Source organism: Oratosquilla oratoria, chromosome 1, assembly GCF_046742065.1.
Source record: "Oratosquilla oratoria isolate Oo_2021 chromosome 1, ASM4674206v1, whole genome shotgun sequence".
In the NCBI taxonomy this organism is placed as follows: domain Eukaryota; kingdom Metazoa; phylum Arthropoda; class Malacostraca; order Stomatopoda; family Squillidae; genus Oratosquilla; species Oratosquilla oratoria.
This window is the reverse complement of record NC_134777.1, coordinates 135,817,652-135,838,260: the sequence shown is the minus strand read 5'-3', so window position 1 is coordinate 135,838,260 and position 20,609 is coordinate 135,817,652. Positions and strand designations below refer to the sequence as shown.

The following is a 20,609-nucleotide window of genomic DNA, read 5'->3' as shown; positions in this document are numbered from 1 at the left end:
ATGGTACCTATATACAAAGGAGGAAATAAAGAGGACCCTACAAACTATAGACCAGTCTCTCTAACAAGTACAATAGCAAAAATCTGTGAAAGAATTATCAAAAGTAGATGGGTAAAGTATTTAGAAAAAAACAACGTACAGGTAAACGTCGACTTACGATGGCATTAGGTTTCGATAGAGCCATCGTAAGACGATCTCATCGTAAGTCGATCCCCAATTTGTGTATCACTGTTCCGTGGTCACTGTACCTAGCCTACCTGTATATTAACCACCAGAGATACTGAATATAGCCTATTAAACATGTACAGTAGTTTATTTAATTATTTTTATCCTTTTTACCATATTCAAACACTATAATATGTATTTTCAGTACGGAACTTAAATCTCGCGGGCAGCAGCCAATGCCAGCCGTACGACGTGACGTAATAATACTCGCATCATAAAACATAGTCACCGCTTATATCGATCGTTCTCTCTTTCACCCGCGAATTTTGAAAACCACAGAGAATGGGATTTAGGGCACATTTGAGAGAATGTAAAAACACAGGGGCGACTACAATAAATATAATCAAGACGCCGATATGGCAGCGTCGCGAATCCACTTGCTCCTCATGACGCCTACGTGTGCGGCACCGTATGGAAGGGGTTAAATTATCATATCGTCGTCGTCGTCATCGTAAAGTCGAACAATCGTAAGTCGCGGCCATCGTAAGTCGACGTTTACCTGTACTAAGTCCAAGGCAGTTTGGATTCAGACAAGGATGATCATGCGTCACCAATTTAATATGTTTCTATTCAAGGCTAATAGATTAATACAAGAAAGAGATGGATGGGCTGATTGTGCATTTCTAGACCTAAAAAAAGCTTTTGACAAAGTACCACATAAGAAGTTACTTAAGAAATTAGAAACTGAAGGAGGAATACAGGGCAAACTGCTTAAATGGATGGAAGACTTTTTGCAAGAAAGAAAAATGAGAGTTGTGATAAGAGACAAACACTCTAACTGGCATGAAGTAATAAGCGGTGTTCCCCAAGGAACAGTTTTGGCCCCAATAATGTTTGCTATATATATTAATGATATGGATAAAGAAATTGAAAGTTACATGAGCTTCTTTGCAGATGACGCAAAACTGTTAAAAAAAGTGAACATGGAAGAAGATTGCGAGTCACTACAGAGTGATCTCAATAAAGTATGGGAATGGAGTAGGAAGTGAGAGATGGAGTTCAATACAAAAAAGTGTAGTATAATGGAATTTGGAAAAAGCAAAAAAAGAATAGAAGAATCATATAAATTGGGAGAAGGAAGTATAAAAAAAGTAGAAATGAGAAGGGCCTGGGAGTCATTATTATGAATAATATGTCACCTGAGAAATATATAAACAAGATTTTAGGAGAAATTTATAATTCAATAAGAACAATCAAAGTGGCATTTACATACCTGGATGAAGAAATGGTGAAGAAAATATTAATCACTTTGATAAGACCAAGATTGGAATATGCAGCAACGATGTGGTCACCATATACAAAAAAATGTATAACAAAACTTAAAAGAATACAAAGAGCAATTACAAAATTGGCACCAACACTCTCAAAACTATCATATGAAGAGAGACTAGCAAAACTTGAGCTACAGACACTAGAGCAAAGAAGAGAGGAGATTTGATAACTATTTACAGAATCATGAAAGGCGTAGAAATTATTGATAGAGAGGATCTAATAAAATGGGATGAAAGAAATATAAGAGGACACAGAAAGAAAATCAAGAAAGACAGCTGTAGAAGATATCTGAAAAAGAATAGCTTTCCTCACAGAGTAATAGACATTTGGAACAAGTTAGATGAGAAAGTAGTGTGTGCAAAAACAATACATGAATTTAAAAATAGTTTAATAAAATGAGATATAAAGACGGGACACCACGAGCATAGCTCCCCTTCCCGTAAAATAAAACTAGGTAAATACATACACACACACTTACACACAAAGTATAATGGAATTTGGAAAAAGCAAAAACAGAATAACAGGAGCATATAAATTGGGAGAAGAAGGAATAAAATATGTAGAAAATGAGAAGGACCTGGGAGTCATTGTTATGAATAATATGTCACCTGAGAAACATATAAATAAGATTTTTGGAGAAACTTATAATTTAATAAGAACAATCAAAGTTGCATTTACATACCTGGATGAAGAAATGGTGAAGAAAATCCTAATCACCCTGATAAGACCAAGATTGGAATATGCAGCAACGATATGGTCACCAAGTACAAAAAAATGTATAAAAAAACTTGAAAGAATACAAAGAGCAATTACAAAATTGGCACCAACACTCTCAAAACTATCATATGAAGAGAGACTACAAAAACTTGAACTACAGACACTAGAGCAAAGAAGAGAGAGAGGAGATTTGATAGCTATTTACAGAATCATGAAAGGCTTAGAAATTACTGATAGAGAGAATCTGATAAAATGGGATGACAGAAATACAAGAGGACACGGAAAGAAAATAAAAAAAGACAGCTATAGAAGAGATTTGAAAAAGAACAGCTTTCCTCACAGAGTAATAGACAGTTGGAACAAGTTAGATGAGAAAGTGGTGTGTGCAAAAACAATACATGAATTTAAAAATAGTTTAGATAAAATGAGATATGAAGACGGGACCCCACGAGCATAGCTCCCCTTCCTGTAAAATACAACTAGGTAAATAAATATATATATATATATATATATATATATATATATATATATATATATATGTATATATATATACATATACATATATATATATATAAAGAAAATCAAGAAAGACAGCTATAGAAGAAATGTGAAAAAGAACAGCTTTCCTCACGGAGTAATAGACACTTGGAACAATTTAGATGAGAAAGTGGTGTGTGCAAAATCAATACATGAATTTAAAAATAGTTTAGATAAAATGAGATATGAAGACGGGACACCACGAGCATAGCTCCCCTTCCCATAAAATACAACTAGGTAAATACATATACATATGTGTGTATATATATATATATAAAATATATATATATATATATACATATATACATATGGTTAAAAAATACAGCAACATCTGTATTCATGATCTTGTTGATACTTTCTACTTTGTGAACGTCGGGAGGTGGAATTCCATACAGTGGTGGACTTCATAGATGGAATTATGAGGAGGGTAGGGACGTACATACATAGGATACACAACAACACTTAGTAGAAGAATCACTCTCCACCTTCAAAATGGTACACCAAAAACTCACACTATCACATGCCACAACACCACTCTAACAAGGGAAATGTTGAGGAAAAACACAAAAATTATTGGACAAGAACAGGATACCAAGCGCTTGCAAATTCTCGCGCCCTTCTTATTAAAGAGAAGTCTCCAAAATTAAATCTGCAATCAAGACACCTTGCCATAATTCCATCTATGAAGTCCACCACTGTACGGAATTCCACCTCCCCACAGAGTTCCACCATCCCACAGAGTTCCACCATCCCACGGAGTTCCACCACCATTCCTCCCCCTTGATAATTTTTAAATGACCTCACCCTGCACCATGAAACCTATATTTTTCAATATATAAACATGTCTTTTTTATTGTAATCAATATCACTTGAAAATGTACAAAGTGTACGAAACGTTGTGAATGCATTAAGAATGCTCCACTGTGTTTTACTATGCCTTTTGGCAGTAGTATTTCTGTGCTCAACTCTACGCATAAATCTGCAGTTCGTAAAGTAGAGATTATCAAGAAGATCATAAATACAGAAGTCACTGTATTTTTTTAACCAAATATGCTTACAGGAGAACCTGCTGGCTAAATATTCAAATGTTAACATATATATATATATATATATATATATATATATATATATATATATATATGAAAATTTCTTTTCCTCTTTAGAAGTGGGGAGGCCAAGTCAAAGCTTACATCATCCATCTATCCAATACCTATCTAATACCCATTTCCTGTCTCTTCCATCTTAGCTCCTTGTGGATGAAATGTCATAAGCAAAATTATTTATCTTGTCTCAGCTGGGCACAAATGGCTGTGTAGCAACATCCCAGAGAGTCTCTAGAACCTCCTTAGGAAGGTGATGGCGCATCATGTTTGGAGTGATGAGCAGTTCAGAGAATTCTTGGGGGTCAGCCCAATGTGCTTCCCAATGGTGGGGCTCCTCCTCTGAAGATCTGTCAATAATACAAATCAAAATCACTCTATCTTATGCAGGCAATAGACATGGAAATTAATAAGAATGGAAAGGACATTGAAAAGTAGCAGTGTCATTACATGTGGCAAAAGTACTTTATAAGTATTGTATTATTCTGACTGGTTTACTTTTCAGTCAAGTAATTTTGTACAGGAAACCCTCTATAAGTTGGAAATCAGATAAACCTGATTCTTTATAGCCACTGGATTATTTTCATCTAAATCAGATGATAGTAACATATGTGACGGTCATCTGGTCCAGTTTCCTGTCAAACCAGCCACCCATGCAATTGTCCTCGGACAGTTTACCTTGTGTCACTCTACTGATTGGACACATGGTCAAACAGTCATTCCTTATAACTTGTGTTATTCACCCATTAACCTATATGTACTTCATGATGGCTTCCAAGGCTAATGCTGTGACTTCTACACTGTCAGGAAAAGGAAAGAAGGAAAGTCTTAGCATGGGTGATAAATTGAAGGTCTGAGTTGTATGAGAAAGGCACCAAGAGGGGGGACCTCATGACCCGATTTGACCTTAAAAGATTGACTCCCCATGATATTTTACAGTTTACAGGCCAAGGACTGAATAAAGGTAGTTGTAAAAAAAAAAAAAAAAAAAAAAAACAAAAACTCCACCCTGAGGGGCTTCCTGTAAGAGGCCTGGACATTCAAAATGCTGCACAACAAGCAAACTACCTTGGGATCCAAGATTTTAAGTACAATTATGGCTGGCTGTGGCAGTTCAGGAGGCACCATGGTATTGTGAACCAGGCGATCACTGGTGAGCTGCTGAGTGCTGATGCTAAAGCTGTGGAGCCTTTTATTGCATGAGTTGATGGAGAAGGAAGGGCTATTAGAGTTCCAGGTGTACATCAGTGGCCTGGTTCAACCAGGCCACTGATGAAGAATGGTTTGAACAGCACTTTGACCTGCCTGTAAGAAACCATCCAACTCACCTGTCATCATCCAGACTGTTTAGTAAGGATGGCTGCATAAAGACATTGTTCCTCCCTCCCAACACTACATTGACAATCCAACCCATGGATCATGGCATCATTGAAAATGCCAAAAGGCATTACTTGAACATTTTCTTTGAGCAGTGCCTTGTTGTGGTTGAGGATGGGATGGATGAACCAAGAAAATAGTGAAAGATGCAATATTCCACTGGGCCGAGGCTTGGAAGAAGGTGCCCCTGTCAACTCTTAGGAATGACTTGTGCAAGCTACTAAAGACCCCTAAAACTCTAGAAGCAATCAAAGATGATTTTGAGGGGTTTGAAACTTCAAGTATGGTGGACATGATGCTTGAAGCTGGACAAGGAGAAACTGAGCAGGAGCTGGTGGAGTGGGAGCAGGAGGACTTTAATGTGCCTGGTTACCACCACATGACTGATGAGGAGATAGCTGGTAGTTTGCAGAATGAACTGGAGGAAGAGGAGGAGGTAGAAGAAGAGGAAAGAGGTGCTCAATGGGGCCCATCTCTAGCAGTTGGGGTAGAAGAAATTTCAACCTGCCTCAGACTCATTGAGAAGCCTTTGGCTGAACACTATGAGAGGCTGCACATCATGAGGATGAAGATTCTCAAGCTGCAGCATACAAAGCAAGTTCAACCAAAAATCTGCTCATTTTTCAAGCCACTGTCCTCCACATCATGCAAGAGGTAATGTACACAGTCTGATGAGTCAGTTGCATCCACCTCTTCAGTGTTATACATAAATACAATTATTATCTGTAGTATATAAAATTTTGATGATAACTAATGTTTTAGTGATTTGGGGTATGCAGCAGGAACACACATCTATAGACATCCGATATATCAGATCCTTAGATATCTTGACAAGGGGTCCCCCCAGTTGATCCAACTTATAGAAGGTTTAATGTATATTTACATACCACCCACTAACAAACTACATACTGGCACGTGATCTGAACTCGTATCCCAGTCTGACTTATCACACAAAGACCAATGGGCAAACATAAAACTAGAACAATTTCTTCTCAGCCTAAAGACATTAAATTTCAGCTATCACCCTGTTTTAATGGGTAGTGTAATAAATATTGGGATAAATCCATGTTGGCTATAATGAGAATAAGAAGTACAAAGAGGCAGACATTTTGGTCCAACACACACTCCCACGGAACAAACTGGACAATGAAATAGTATGTGCAAAAACCATTTATGAGTTTAAAAGCAAACTAGACACTGCGAGATACAAAGGCAGGACACCACGAGCATAGCTCCCCTTCCTGCAGAATACAACTAGGTAAATACATACATATACCAAGGCTTTTCCCCCCTACACGGAGGGTGGCCAAAAAGAAAAAGGGCATAGAAACCACTCCCACCCATTCCATTTCCTATATATTCCACCCTCCCTCTTATCTTGGCTATAATGAGAATGAGAAGTACATAGAGGCAGACATCTTGGTCCAGCACACACTCCCAAGTGGTTATAAGCAAAACATGAATCATACAACATTTAAAAATATTTTATCTTAACCCCTTAAACACAAAATTCTGAATACTATAAAAAATCAAAACAATTCAAACTTATCAAAATGTGGCAAAAAAATTATATACATCTGAGAGGAAATCAAATGAGTACCTCTGCCTTGAAAGAGAATCACATAATACCAACATTCATTTATCCATTAGAAAAAAAAAAGCACATGAAATAGAAAATTTTCTTTTATATAAAAAAAGAATAGTCTATATCATGTCTTCTTTGTAGCATATTGGCTTTGTGATATTCTGTTTTGGCCTCCCTCCTGAAGTGGTAGCTGGTGGATTTCTGTTAGGAGACTTGGGGATAATATGTGTGACATTTCTACACTCATCAAAACTTACTGCTTTGGGACTCGGCTTGGGCTTGTCTAAGATGACTGGTGGGTCATCAGCTAGTAGACTTCTGAATGTAAATTTCTGTGAAGCTTTCTCTGCAAGTTCCTTCAAAAACTTGCGGTTCCTTTGAATTTCATGTCTGTCAGGTAACTATGGTGTAACACCACTCAGGATTTTTGGACTTGACTGTAACAGCAAACCATGTTTTACCATCTTGTACAAGGACCTTCATGCCTGACAACAGTTCACTTAACTCTGTGTATGAGAGTCATATTCAAGCTTTGATTTTTCCTTAATCTCCTGGAGCTTGAAATGATGATCCAGGATGTCAAGAGTTGTTTCCATCTTGACAGGAAGATCACTTGTTATTTTCCTCAGGAATAATAGTTCAGTAGGACTTTTCATGCCATTTGAGAAAGGACACACTGTAGGTTTGCAGAGCCTTATACATATTAGATCTAGACCAGGGAATTTTTTTTTTTTTTTTTTTCCCCAGAGCCATTTTTCATTTTTGTCTAAATTTCACCAGAGCCATTTTTCATTTTTTGTCTAAATTTCACCAGAGCCATTTTTGATACTTCCAGAGCCATGTTTTTGCAGGTTCGATTTCCTTCAAGCTATTGGAAGGCCAACTCATTACTCATTACTCATGTGCATGAAAAATAACTTCTAGGTTCCACGAGTGTATAGTAGATTCAAGCTTTACTGGTTTTTGTTTTCCTTGGCCCTTGCCCGTAGAGTCTGAATTAGGCTTTGCTGGTCCAGAAGTGGTTCCTGCCATCAAAACACTCTCCCTAGATTCTGAAAAGACTGAATCTGAGGGCAAACCATCTTCACTCATCTTCACTCGCTTCACTAGAAATTGCTCCATGATGTACGATCATCGAAAGTTTGGCATGGACGTGATGTATGAACGTAGACCTAGCTACCGTAAACCTAAGCTAGCCAACAAATCATTTTTTATTTTTGTATTCTTTATTCTCCCTCCAAAGATCCATATTTATGAACTAAATATATCATTATCAAATGTTCATATTTATACTTAAATTTATCTACTTTCAATTACTAACCAAACATTTGACTCTATTTTGTTTTCTCATAAATACGCGAACGAGGTTATAAATGGGATTTTCCAGTTTCCCTCCTAGGCCTCGAGTGAGTTTGCATATGTACAGTGTACATATGCATGCGGTGATGTGGTATTGGGTATGGTGCATTGTACATGTAGTCAGCACGTTGATTGGGCAGCTAGCTGCATGCAACCAATGAACTTCCCTGCATACAGGTACCATGCAATTCGCAACTAGCGACATTATGTAGAGTCTAGTCAACATGTACTAGTATACGCGCGCATGCAGCTGATATGAAGCTAGGGCTAGGTAAGCCATTGAACTCTAGCAGCTATACCACGTACACATATGTACATACATCAACAAATTAAAGTTGATTGATGCACTGCGTTTATGATATCGATTGATAATGCAATGATTGATCACATAAATTATGTTTGCTCTGATCCTTTCATCAATGATGATGGGATTCAGGGATTGCCAAATGATGGATAATGCATGAAAAGCATTGAATCTTGCCGTGGGAGTGATTTTTTTTGTGGGGGATTGCTCCCGCTATTGGATTTGCGAGAGCGACATTGGAACTTTCCCGAGCGAAATCGCACGTTGCTCCCGTGTATTTTTTTTTCGCTGATCTAGACATTTTAGCTTTCATCAAGATACCTTTCACTACACCATCTTTTCTATGAAGCCTTTAGACTGCGCATACCTGGGACAGCTGGAAACATGTACACTATCCCATTCCTCAATGAGCCTTTTAAACTCAGTGGATGAATATTGGGGGCCAGTGTCAGAATACAGTACCTGACATGGGCTGTGGATGCTGAATAATTCTTCAAGAAAATTTACAACTGTTTCAGATGTCATATTCTGGCCTAGTTTGACAAAAAGGCATCTCGCTAAAATTATTTGCAACCAGAACATAATGCTGGCCATCCAGTTCAAAAAGATCTGATAAGATTAGCTGCCACAGACATCTTAGAGTTCAGTGTAATAACAACGTAGGTTCATTTGGGTATGCTTTGTCATTTAAAAGACATTCTCAGCAATCACTCATATACTCAGTAATATCCTTAATCATGCTGTTCCAACATAGGCATTCTTTGCCCTTGGAGGTACTTAATTTTTTAAGCTAAATACTTTCAAATGGCTTATGGTCACTAATCACTGTGACAGCCTTGCTATATTCAAAAGCAATAGGCTTTCTATTTTGTATTAAGGATGCTCCCAATCCATGTTGAGAGGCATCCACTTCTAGGGTGACTGGGCCTGTGTCAAAATAATGTAACTTTGTGTCAGTATGGATTGCTTGAGTTCTTCAAATAATCTCTGGTGATCAATGCTCCACTTGTAAGGTACTTCTTTCTTCAGCAATTGGCATAAAACTTTGGTTTCCTCTGTCATCATGGGTACAAATGGACTTAAATACTGCACTAAATCTAAAATAAAAATTGCAGTTCCTGGATGTTAGTGGGAGGAGATCAAGTGTGGATTTCATCACACTTTCTTCAATCTGGCTGCATACCATCCTTTTATCAAACAAGACCAAAAAGAATAATAGTATGTTGTCACAAGCAGCATTTCTCAGGTTAAGAAACCAAACTTTCTTCTTTGGCAATCTTCATGAGTTTATGGAGGTTTCAATCGTGTTCCTCTAGGTTTCTATCATAAACTACAGCATTGTCTGCAATACCAATCACACCATCTCCTACTTTCCTTAGGATCATATCCATCTGACACTGGAAAATATCTTGTGAAACACTAGGGGTATACGGCAGGTGAACCAATTGGTACTTCCCAGCAGGACTTTGGAAAGTGCACAGCTTACTATTTTCCTCATCAATTTTGATTGACCAGTAGCCATTTTTGGCATCTTTGAATAAAACACGCTTCCCAACATTTTGTTGCTTATCTCATCAATAGTTAATTTATTATGTGTTCTCTTTATGGCAATGTTCAACTTTTTGGGGGTCAAAGGATTACAAAGGCGGAGCATGCAGCCAGGAGACCTTTTGGTCCATATCTAGGTCGGATGAAAAAAATCATAATAAATTAATAAATAAAAACTATAATAATGTAAATAACAAATAGAATACATAAATGAATGCACAGGTATAGTTAGATAATAAACAAACAGGTAAATAGTAAATAATAATGAATTGACATATAACTAATGATCAATGAAAATCAAAACAGACAAATGATAACAAAACAAAAACAAATAATATGAAATGAATTATAATCATTACAGCATCTTGCTTAGGTGTTTATCTTAATGATTTTTAAAGCTTTGAACTGAACTACATTGCACTACCTGTGCAGGAAGTTTATTCCATTCATTAACCACTTCAATACGGTGACGCCTACGTAGGCGGCATGAGGAGCAAGTGGGTACTCGATGATGCCGACGTCGCCATCTTGATTATATTTATTGTAGTTGTGCCTATGTAATTTTCATTCTCTCTAAACTGGCTTCATCAATTTTCTATGGTTATCAAAATACACGGGTGAAAGAGAACGAACGATTGAGCACTGACTTTATCTTTTATAATGCGATTATTATGACGAAACATCGCACGTCGGGCAGCTAATGCTGCCAGACATGCGAGGTGCCCCATAGTGAAGAGGTTAACTACACGGTTGGCGAAGTTGTTTCTACCTACTTCCAAATTGAATCTATTTCTGGACAGTTTAAGACCATTGTTTCTTTTCGGATTCTCATTCAATGTGAAAATTTTGTCACTTTTGATGTCACTTCCCTTTAGAATTTTAAAGACCTGTATCAAGTCACCTCTGAGTCCACGCTTTTTTAGGGAATACAGATTCATATGTTTTAGTCGATGTTCGTATGATTTATTTCTTATATTTGGAATCAGTTTTGTGGCTCGCCGTTGTATTTTTTCCAGTCTGTCAGTATCTTTAATGAGATTCGGTGACCGTATGGAAACAGCATATTCCAAATATTCCCACATTTCTCCATTTTCTTTAACCATCTCCAATCCCTGACCCCTTAGCCTTGTATTTACCTCTCACATCACCCCATCCATGTATAAATTGAACAGCCAGGGTGACATAACACATCCCTGATGAAGTCCAACCTTTACCTCAAACCACTCACTCTCTCCACTTCTAATTCTGACACATGCTCTACTACTATAGTAAAAACTCTTAACAATTCCTAAAAGCTTTCCTCCTATCCTGTATATCTGCAATACCTCCCACAGTGCCTTCCTGTCTATCCTGTCATAAGCCTTTTCCAAATCCATAAAAGCCAAAAAAACATCCTTACCTTTTCCTATAGCTTTCTCACATATCTGTCTTACCACAAAAATCTGATCTATGCAACCTCTACCTGTCCTAAACCCACACTGTTCCTCTTCTAATCCTCTCAATCAAGAACCTCCCGTAAGCCTTCCCAACTACACTTAACAAGCTAATACCTCTAAAACTACTACACTCACACTTGTCCCCTTTTCCCTTGTAAAGTGGAACTATGCAGGCACTCCTCCAGTCCTCCAGCACTCTACCCTCTCTGAAACAAATGTTAAATAACCATCACTGTACCTCCTTTTTTCTGACATTCTGCATGACATCCATCCAGACCAGGTGCCTTACCTGCTCTCATCATCTTAACAACAGTCTTCACTTCATCCTTCCTTATTTCTCCTCCATTTTCCTCATTCATCATGGTCATTTTCTTGGCACTTTGCACTGCAACTATCTTTCCCTCCCCATCTTCCTTCACATTTAGCAATTCCCTAAAATACTCTGCCCATCTTCCTCTTACTGCCTTCTCTTCCATTGTCATATCTCCATCTGCACCTTTTATCTTTTCTTCTCTACTTGATTCACCTCTTCTTCTCTTAATTTCTTTCCAAAACATCTTTTTATTATTTTCAAAATTTTCTGTCATAGTCTTACCCCATTTCACATCTGCTCTCCTCTTTGCCTCCTTTACAAAGGATTACAAAGGATTACAAATGCGGAGCATGCTGACAGGAGACCTTTTGATCCATATCTAGGTCAGATGCGAAAAAAAATCATATAAATAATAAAATAATAAATAAAAACTATAACAATGTAAATAACAAATAAAATACATAAATAAATGCATAGGTATAGTTAAATAATAAACAAACAGGTAAATAGTAAATAATAATTGACATATAACTAATAATAAATGAAAATCACAGACAAATGATAACAAAACAAAAACAAATAATATAAGATAAATTATAATTACAGCATATTACTTAGGTATTTATCTAAATGATTCTTAAAGCTTTGAACTGAACTACATCGCACTACCTGTGCAGGAAGTTTATTCCATTCATTAACTACACGGTTGGCAAAGTTGTTTCTACCTACTTCCAAATTGAATCTATTTCTGGACAGTTTGAGACCATTGTTTCTTGTCGGATTTTCATTCAATGTGAAAATTTTGTCACTTTTGATGTTGTCAATTCCCTTTAAAATATTAAAGACCTGTATCAAGTCACCTCTGAGTCTACGCTTTTTTAAGGAAAACAGATTCATGTGTTTTAGTCGATTTTCGTATGATTTATTTTTGATATTTGGAATCAGTTTTGTGGCTCGCCGTTGTATTTTTTCCAGTCTGTCAATGTCTTTAATGAGATTCGGTGACCATACGGAAACAGCATATTCCAAATGTGGACGAACTAACGATTTATATAACTTGTTAACGAGTGATGGACTTTTGAAACAAAAGATCGTGCAATCAGTCCTAGAATCTTATTTGCTTTCTCAGAGGCTGAAATACACTGCTTGGATGATTTGACATCGTTACTGATAATTATGCCAAGATCCTTTTCACTATCCACTTTTGTTAACAAATTTCCAAATAACTTGTAATCGTACTTACTGTTATTTTTACTTATGTGCATTACCTTGCATTTCCTTGTGTTAAATTTCATTAGCCACTTTTCAGACCATTGCTGTCATTTATGTAAATCTTCTTGAATATCTAATTGATTTAAGTGATCATTTGCCATTCCGCACAGTTTTGTATCATCAGCAAATTTGGAAATAGTAGATTTTTGTCCATGGTCTATATCATTTATATATACTATGAATAGAAGTGGCCCAAGAACGGAACCCTGAGGAACTCCACTTGTAACATTTTTCCATCTAGAAGTTTTTCCATTTAAAACAATTCTCTGTTTTCGATCATTCAACCAATTACTAGTCCAACTTAATAGGCTACCACTTATTCCGTACGAAGCTAATTTAGTAAGTAGTCTTTCGTGTGGGATGGCATCAAAAGCTTTTGCAAAGTCTAGATATATTAAGGGGATCGTCCATTAGAAAATTGAACTTTTTTAGTTTGGGGTGAAAGTGGCTGAGATTTTTTTCTAGTAACTGTCTTGTCTTAGAGAAAATACCACCGAGTTTTCAAGTCATTTATGCTTACACTTTTTTTTTATTGTGATTTATTTTAATTTTCGAGGGGTAATTTTTGAAAATTTTGAAATTGATTCAGAGGATAGACCTTTGACTGGATATTGATTATTTTTTGTCTTTATAATGGGCTAAGATAGATGAAGAAACAGAGGCAGAATTATGATGTTCTGATCAGTCTGTTATGAGAAAAAAAAAAAAATCCAATGTAAGTGGATGAAAAAAAAAAATGTATATATGAAAAAATCCTACTAGTCCTTGACAGGACATAAATCTGCCTCCAAATGTTCTCCCAATTATGCTGAATTTGAAAAGGATTTGCAGTTAAAAATCAGTGAAGGCGTTTTGGATATGAATCAAGTTAAATGTGCAAAAATCAAATTTTTCAGGAATGAGCGTCATAGTTTTTTTGTTCATGGTTACTGGTCCCCTTTCATCATTTAGGATGTTATGGTGTTGAAAGGGTATCATAGGCACAACCCTACTCTTTGTTGCCAGCTTTTGATTAATTATAATTACAGGTTTATATGATGAATCCAGTTAGTATCCACCAGGGTTATATTGCACTTTTCCTTTTCTTGGCACGATGCATCTTTGGCAACAGACGATCTTTATCTGCCATCCTAAGCTGTTTTATGGCATCACTGGTTGTTGTCCCTCTTGCTGATGGCATATATGCAAGTTCATAACCAAAGATGTGGTTCAGAACTGCAACTTGAGCACAGAATTAAACTCGAGCTGCTGATGCAAACTTCCTCTTTGAACTCAAAGCCCAGATCTTTGCATGGAAGCTTTCATTTTGGTTTTGTGTCCTTCCCTTGAGGCATTTCTCTAAAAGCTCTGTAGAGGTGAGGTCTTGATATATTGCCAGGATGGATTTCCGCTTCTCAGTGGGAATCTTCGCCAGGAACGGCTTCTTGACTCTGTGAGACTCCGGTTCCTCTTGCCTGGCTAGTGCTCTCTGGAAAAAAACACCACGAGTCTTCTCCCTTAGGACAGTAAGAATGCAATGGCTTCTCATCTGTGCTGACAGAATGCAGGTAGGAGGCCATGATAGCTTTACGCATTGTCTGAACGTCAGTATTCACACAATCACGTATTGCCTTCCCATAATACTGTGTCAACTGTCACAGCATCTGTCACAGCACCTATCAACATATTAGCTTGTATGCTATTATTTATCATACAAAAGCATAAATATTGTGCAAAATACACAGCTTCTTTTGTTAGCAAATATATGTAACAACAGAAAACGTAATATGCAGTACGCAGCGCACACGACCCAGCCACAGTAGGGTGGGGGGGTACTGTATTATATTTTTTTTAGATAGTAAAATTCAAGATACAGCTTCCACACTCAGCCACGAGATAGCTTATGAGCAACACTTTTAGAGGAAATATTTTCAGAATTTCGTATTTTTGTGTATTTTTTCGTGATTTTCTGATGGACCATCCCCTTAAATCTATATTGTTTCTTTTGTCATAATTCGAGATAACTGTGTTGTAGAATTCGAGTAAGTTAGTCACGCAAGAACGTTTCCGTCTGAAACCATGCTGGCTATCATTTATCAAACGGTTACTTTCTAAATGATGTTCGATAGCATCTCTGATGATATTTTCCATTATTTTTCCTACGATTGAAGTCAAACTTATAGGCCTATAGTTATTTGGTTTCTTTTTGTCACCTTTTTTGAATATGGGAGTAACGTTAGCTAGCTTCCATTCTCTTGGGACATCTCCGGATATGATGGATTTCTTGAAAATAATTTCTAATGGACCAGCAATCTCAATTTTTATTTCCTTTAAGATTCTAGGACGCCAACCGTCAGGCCCTGGTGTTTTATTAACTTTGAGTTTCTCTATACACCTTTTAATTTTTTCTTTTGTTATATTTACTGTGGGTCAAAACACATGAAGTTCTCCTGATGCTTTTCTTGTAAAAGCCTGTGCATGTATCCAGTCTGAAGTTTCATCCTCAGGACATTTTCTTCCAACCTGCATCCTTTCCAGTTCTCCAATTTTTTCAATGATCTCATCCCTTAACTCAGTGGTTCTCAAACTTTTTCGTAAGTAACCTTATTCGGAACATTTCAATCCTTCACGACCCAGAATAAAGTAAAGAGAAACAAAATGGACAGTGATATATACCCTTTACTTTGGAAAAAAAATAATGTGTACATTTTTTTTTTTAACAAACCTAAATTAACAGAGGATGAACACACATTACATAAGTAATGTGCGGTTGAAAGAAAAATTAACTGGTCAAGTATTTGAAATACTCTGAAAACGTGAGAATTTTCTGTGTCCCTGCGACCCATCAAAATTGATCTCGGGACCCAACTTTGGATCGCGACCCATAGTTTGAGAACCACTGCCTTGACTGAATAGGATACTTTCTTGGTGGGTTAATTACAGGACAAGAATCCTGTTTGAGTTCAATATAGCATTCACCTTTCATCTCACCCATCTCTCCAAAACACTCATGTTACAACTTTCCCATTGTTCCAACATCTGAGATAGGGATAGGCTCTGGTATTTCAATTTTTTCCTTGATGCTGGAGATGTTTGTGCTTTCTTTTTCTGAAATAATTCCAAGAACCTCACAGGCATTGCACGACAAAATTACCGGGCCAGTTGTATCACAGAGAAGAGTAACTTGACATCTGGAGATTTATCCAGGCTTGACAGCATTTCTAAAGTACCATAAGTGAGAATGTTGATATCATTCACTGCTGTAAGTTTTGCAAGCATCAGTTTCAGTTTACCTGAAAAATTCACATCAGCATTCAGGTACATCTGGAGTAAACATCTTATAGGTAGAATGTTTCAATTTGATCTGGTATCAGCTTTCACTTTGAGAGTGACTTTCCTTGAGACACTTGGCAGTTTGACATCTAATTCAGCCATTATAACTTATTGCTCCCCATCTGAGTTTGTAATAGCATCACCATTTGCCTCAGAGGACTACTGATCCACAATTAAGTGGGCTATCATCAGAATCAATCTCTTCTCCCTCCACTATTTGGTTAGTGTGTACTTTGGTTTTTCTGTAGCTTACCTCTGATCTGTCACTATACCTAGCTCTTGATTTGCTTCACTGCCAGGACCGAGACATAAATACTAAAATCATATTGCCTCTTTCTCTTTGATCTTTTAACACTGTCAAATACAGTTGTTTTGGTATCTTTCCATATGGTTTATCTGCCAGGCTGGGAACCAGTTCGGTTGCTACTCTTTGTATTCTCTCAATCTTGCTTAGCTCCTTCTCTTTGCACTCAAGGATGGTCTTTTAGAGCTGTTACCCATTTCCAAAACTGCATTTTTTGGTACTGAAAATTATTGTCCATTCTTGGATCCATGTAAATATTGTATTTACTTGCACTTAGTTGTATTTACCTAGTTGTATCATACAGGAAGGAAGCTATGCTCCTAGTGACCCATCTTTGTATCTTTCAACATCAAATATAATCTTAAATTCTTGAATAGTATTTGCATACACTGTTGCCTTATCTAATTTATTCCAGGTATCCACCACTCTGTGTGGGAAGCTATTCTTTTTCAGATCTCTTCTATAAGTATCCTTTTTGAGTTTTTCATGTCCTCTTGTTTTTCCATTGTCCCATTTCAATAAATCATCTCTAGGATTTGTATTCCTTTCATGATTCTATAATTAGTAGATCTCCTCTTTCTCTTCTTTGCTCCAGAGTTGGCAGTTCCAATTTGGACAATCTTTGTATCTACCTAGTTGTATTATACAGGAAGGGAGTTATGCTTGTGGTGACCCATCTTGGATCTTTCAGCATCAATGTTTCCTTATCTAATTTATTCCAGGTATCCACCAGTCTACGTGGGAAGCTATTCTATTCAGATCCCTTCTATAGTTACCCTTTTTGAGTTTCTTTTCATATTTAGATCTTCTTGCAATAGCCTAAAGTCCTCCTTGTTTCTCAGTTTTCTCATGATTTTTGCATCATCTGCAAACTTATTGCATCTTCCATCATGTCATAAAAAAAAAGAACAGATAGAAGAACTAATTGATCTGAAAGCTGAATACAGGGCAATGTACAGGGAGGTACATACAAGCATATACCAAAGGCTTTTTCCTCCTTATAAGGAAGGTAGCCAAAAAGCAAAGGCATAAAAAACATTCCCACCCATTCTATCCCTATCACACTCCACTCCCCTCCACCCCTTCCCTTCTTCTTATCTTGGCAGCTCCTGGATGATGGGTCATCCCTGCATCTTGTCCATTGCCCTGGGTCAGAAGCAGTGTCACAAGATACAGCACATCCACAGCAAGGTGACCCTCCCTCTCCATCCCCTCATGTAGAAAAGGAGAAGGTGAGGAGAAATCCCTTTGGGCTGATTCAAATTTTTCTCACACATACTCCCTCAACCCCAATCCATTCCACCTCATGCATCACAATATCATCCATATACAACCATTCCCCATTCACCCCTGTCTTCTGTCCTCTCCCATCCTTCCTCAACAGACATTCCCCTCTTCCCCAAAACCCCTTTTACCCCATCCATCCATCTCATCCTAGGTCGCCCCCTCCTTCATACAATCTCCTCTTAGCATCCATTCCCAAATGTCTATTTCTCATTACACTTTTTAATCCACCAAGGCATTTACTCACTTCTCTCAATCTACATTCTACCTCCACCTCCACTCCTCCCTTTCCTGCCACATTTGCACCAAAGTATCTAAAACTAACCACTTCCTCCAGTCTCTCTCCCTTAATACTCACTTCCAGTCTGCTGCCACTTTCACCCCTTGTGCATCTCATCACCTTACTTTTACCTACATTTATCTTCAACTTCCTTCTTTCACATACTTTCCCAAACTCTGTCACTAACTTCCTCAATCCCTCCTCTGATTCTGCGACAACAGCTGGCTTATCTCCCACATTTCTTGACATTCTGCATGACATCCATCCAGACCAGGTGCCTTAACAGTCTTCACTTCATCCTTCCTTATTTCTCCTCATTTTCTTGGCACTTTGCACTGCAACTATCTTTCCCTCCCCATCTTCCTTCACATTTAGCAATTCCCTAAAATACTCTGCCCATCTTCCTCTTACTGCCTTCTCTTCCATTGTCATATCTCCATCTGCACCTTTTATCTTTTCTTCTCTACTTGATTCACCTCTTCTTCTCTTAATTTCTTTCCAAAACATCTTTTTATTATTTTCAAAATTTTCTGTCATAGTCTTACCCCATTTCACATCTGCTCTCCTCTTTGCCTCCTTTACAAAGGATTACAAAGGATTACAAATGCGGAGCATGCTGACAGGAGACCTTTTGATCCATATCTAGGTCAGATGCGAAAAAAAATCATATAAATAATAAAATAATAAATAAAAACTATAACAATGTAAATAACAAATAAAATACATAAATAAATGCATAGGTATAGTTAAATAATAAACAAACAGGTAAATAGTAAATAATAGACATATAACTAATAATAAATGAAAATCAGACAGACAAATGATAACAAAACAAAAACAAATAATATAAGATAAATTATAATTACAGCATCTTACTTAGGTATTTATCTAAATGATTCTTAAAGCTTTGAACTGAACTACATCGCACTACCTGTGCAGGAAGTTTATTCCATTCATTAACTACATTGAATCTATTTCTGTTTGAGACCATTGTTTCTTGTCTTCTCAATGTGAATTTTGTCACTTTTGATGTTGTCAATTCCCTTTAGAATATTAAAGAAAGTCACCTCTGGATATACGCTTAAGGAAAACAGATTCATGTGTTTTAGTCGATATATGCATTACCTTGCATTTCCTTGTGTTAAATTTCATTAGCCACTTTTCAGACCATTGCTGTAATTTGTTTAAATCTTCTTGAATATCTAATTGGTTTGAGTGATCATTTGCCACTCCGCACAGTTTTGTATCATCAGCAAATTTGGAAACAGTAGATTTTAGTCCATGGTCTATATCATTTATATATACTATGAATAGAAGTGGCCCAAGAACGGAACCCTGAGGAACTCCACTTGCAACACTTTTCCATCCAGAAGTTTTTCCATTTAAAATAACTCAATGTTTTGACCATTCAACCAATTACTAGTCCAACTTAATAGGCTACCACTTATTCCATGCAAAGCTAATTTAGTAAGTAGTCTTTCGTGTGGGACAGTATCAAAAGCTTTTGCAAAGTCTAGATATATAAAATCTATATTGTTTCTTTTGTCATAATTCGAGATAACTGTGTTGTAGAATTCGAGTAAGTTAGTCACGCAAGAACGTTTCCATCTGAAACCATGCTGGCTATCATTTATCAAACGGTTATTTTCTAAATGATGTTCGATAGCATCTCTGATGATAGTTTCCATTTTTTTCCTACGATTGAAGTCAAACTTATAGGCCTATAGTTATTTGGTTTCTTTTTGTCACCTTTTTTGAATATGGGAGTAACGTTAGCTAGCTTCCATTCTCTTGGGACATCTCCGGATATGATGGATTTCTTGAAGATCATTTCTAATGGAACAACAATCTCATTTTTCATTTCCTTTAAGATTCTTGGATGCCAACCGTCAGGCCCTGGTGTTTTATTAACTTTGAGTTTGTCTATACACCTTTTAATTTTTTTTGTTATATTTACCGTAGTAAGTTTACCCCAGACTTTTCACAGGTTTCAGTTTGAAATTCACTTTGAGGTGTTTCGTTTACGAATACCGAGCTAAAATAATTGTTTAAGATATCACACATTCCTTCATTTGAATATTCAAGTTGACCGTCAGCAGATAATAGTGGACCAATGTGATTCCTAACAACCTTTTTATCTCTAATGTAACTATAGAATTCTTTGGGATTCTCTTTGGATTTATCAGCGATGTTCATTTCGTATTGTCGTTTTCTTTTTCTTAGTCTTTTTTAAATCTCTCTGTATTGATACATAACTTTCATAGTCATTAGATGCACCCGAGCACTTATATTTCTTATAAGCCTGTCTCTTTTTAGCAACACTTTTTTCAGTTTCTTTGTCGAGCCACTTTGGGCGAGCCTGATTTGGGGGATGTCTGTCCTTT

General features: G+C 36.9%; 1 protein-coding gene across 3 annotated transcripts in view; it reads right to left on the bottom strand.

Moving 5' to 3' along the window:
* Positions 1-2,844: 2,844 nt before the first annotated feature.
* The window catches only part of LOC143027327 (diacylglycerol lipase-beta-like), a 418,191-nt gene continuing 400,426 nt past the window's right edge, over positions 2,845-20,609 (bottom strand). The window contains exon 17 of one of the 3 annotated variants that reach the window (XM_076188602.1): positions 2,845-4,201. In XM_076188602.1, the coding sequence (XP_076044717.1) occupies positions 4,042-4,201 (160 nt within the window). In that variant the 3' untranslated portion in view covers positions 2,845-4,041. The remainder of the gene's footprint in view (positions 4,202-20,609) is intronic. The other 2 variants (XM_076188608.1, XM_076188638.1) reach the window with 2 other exon arrangements.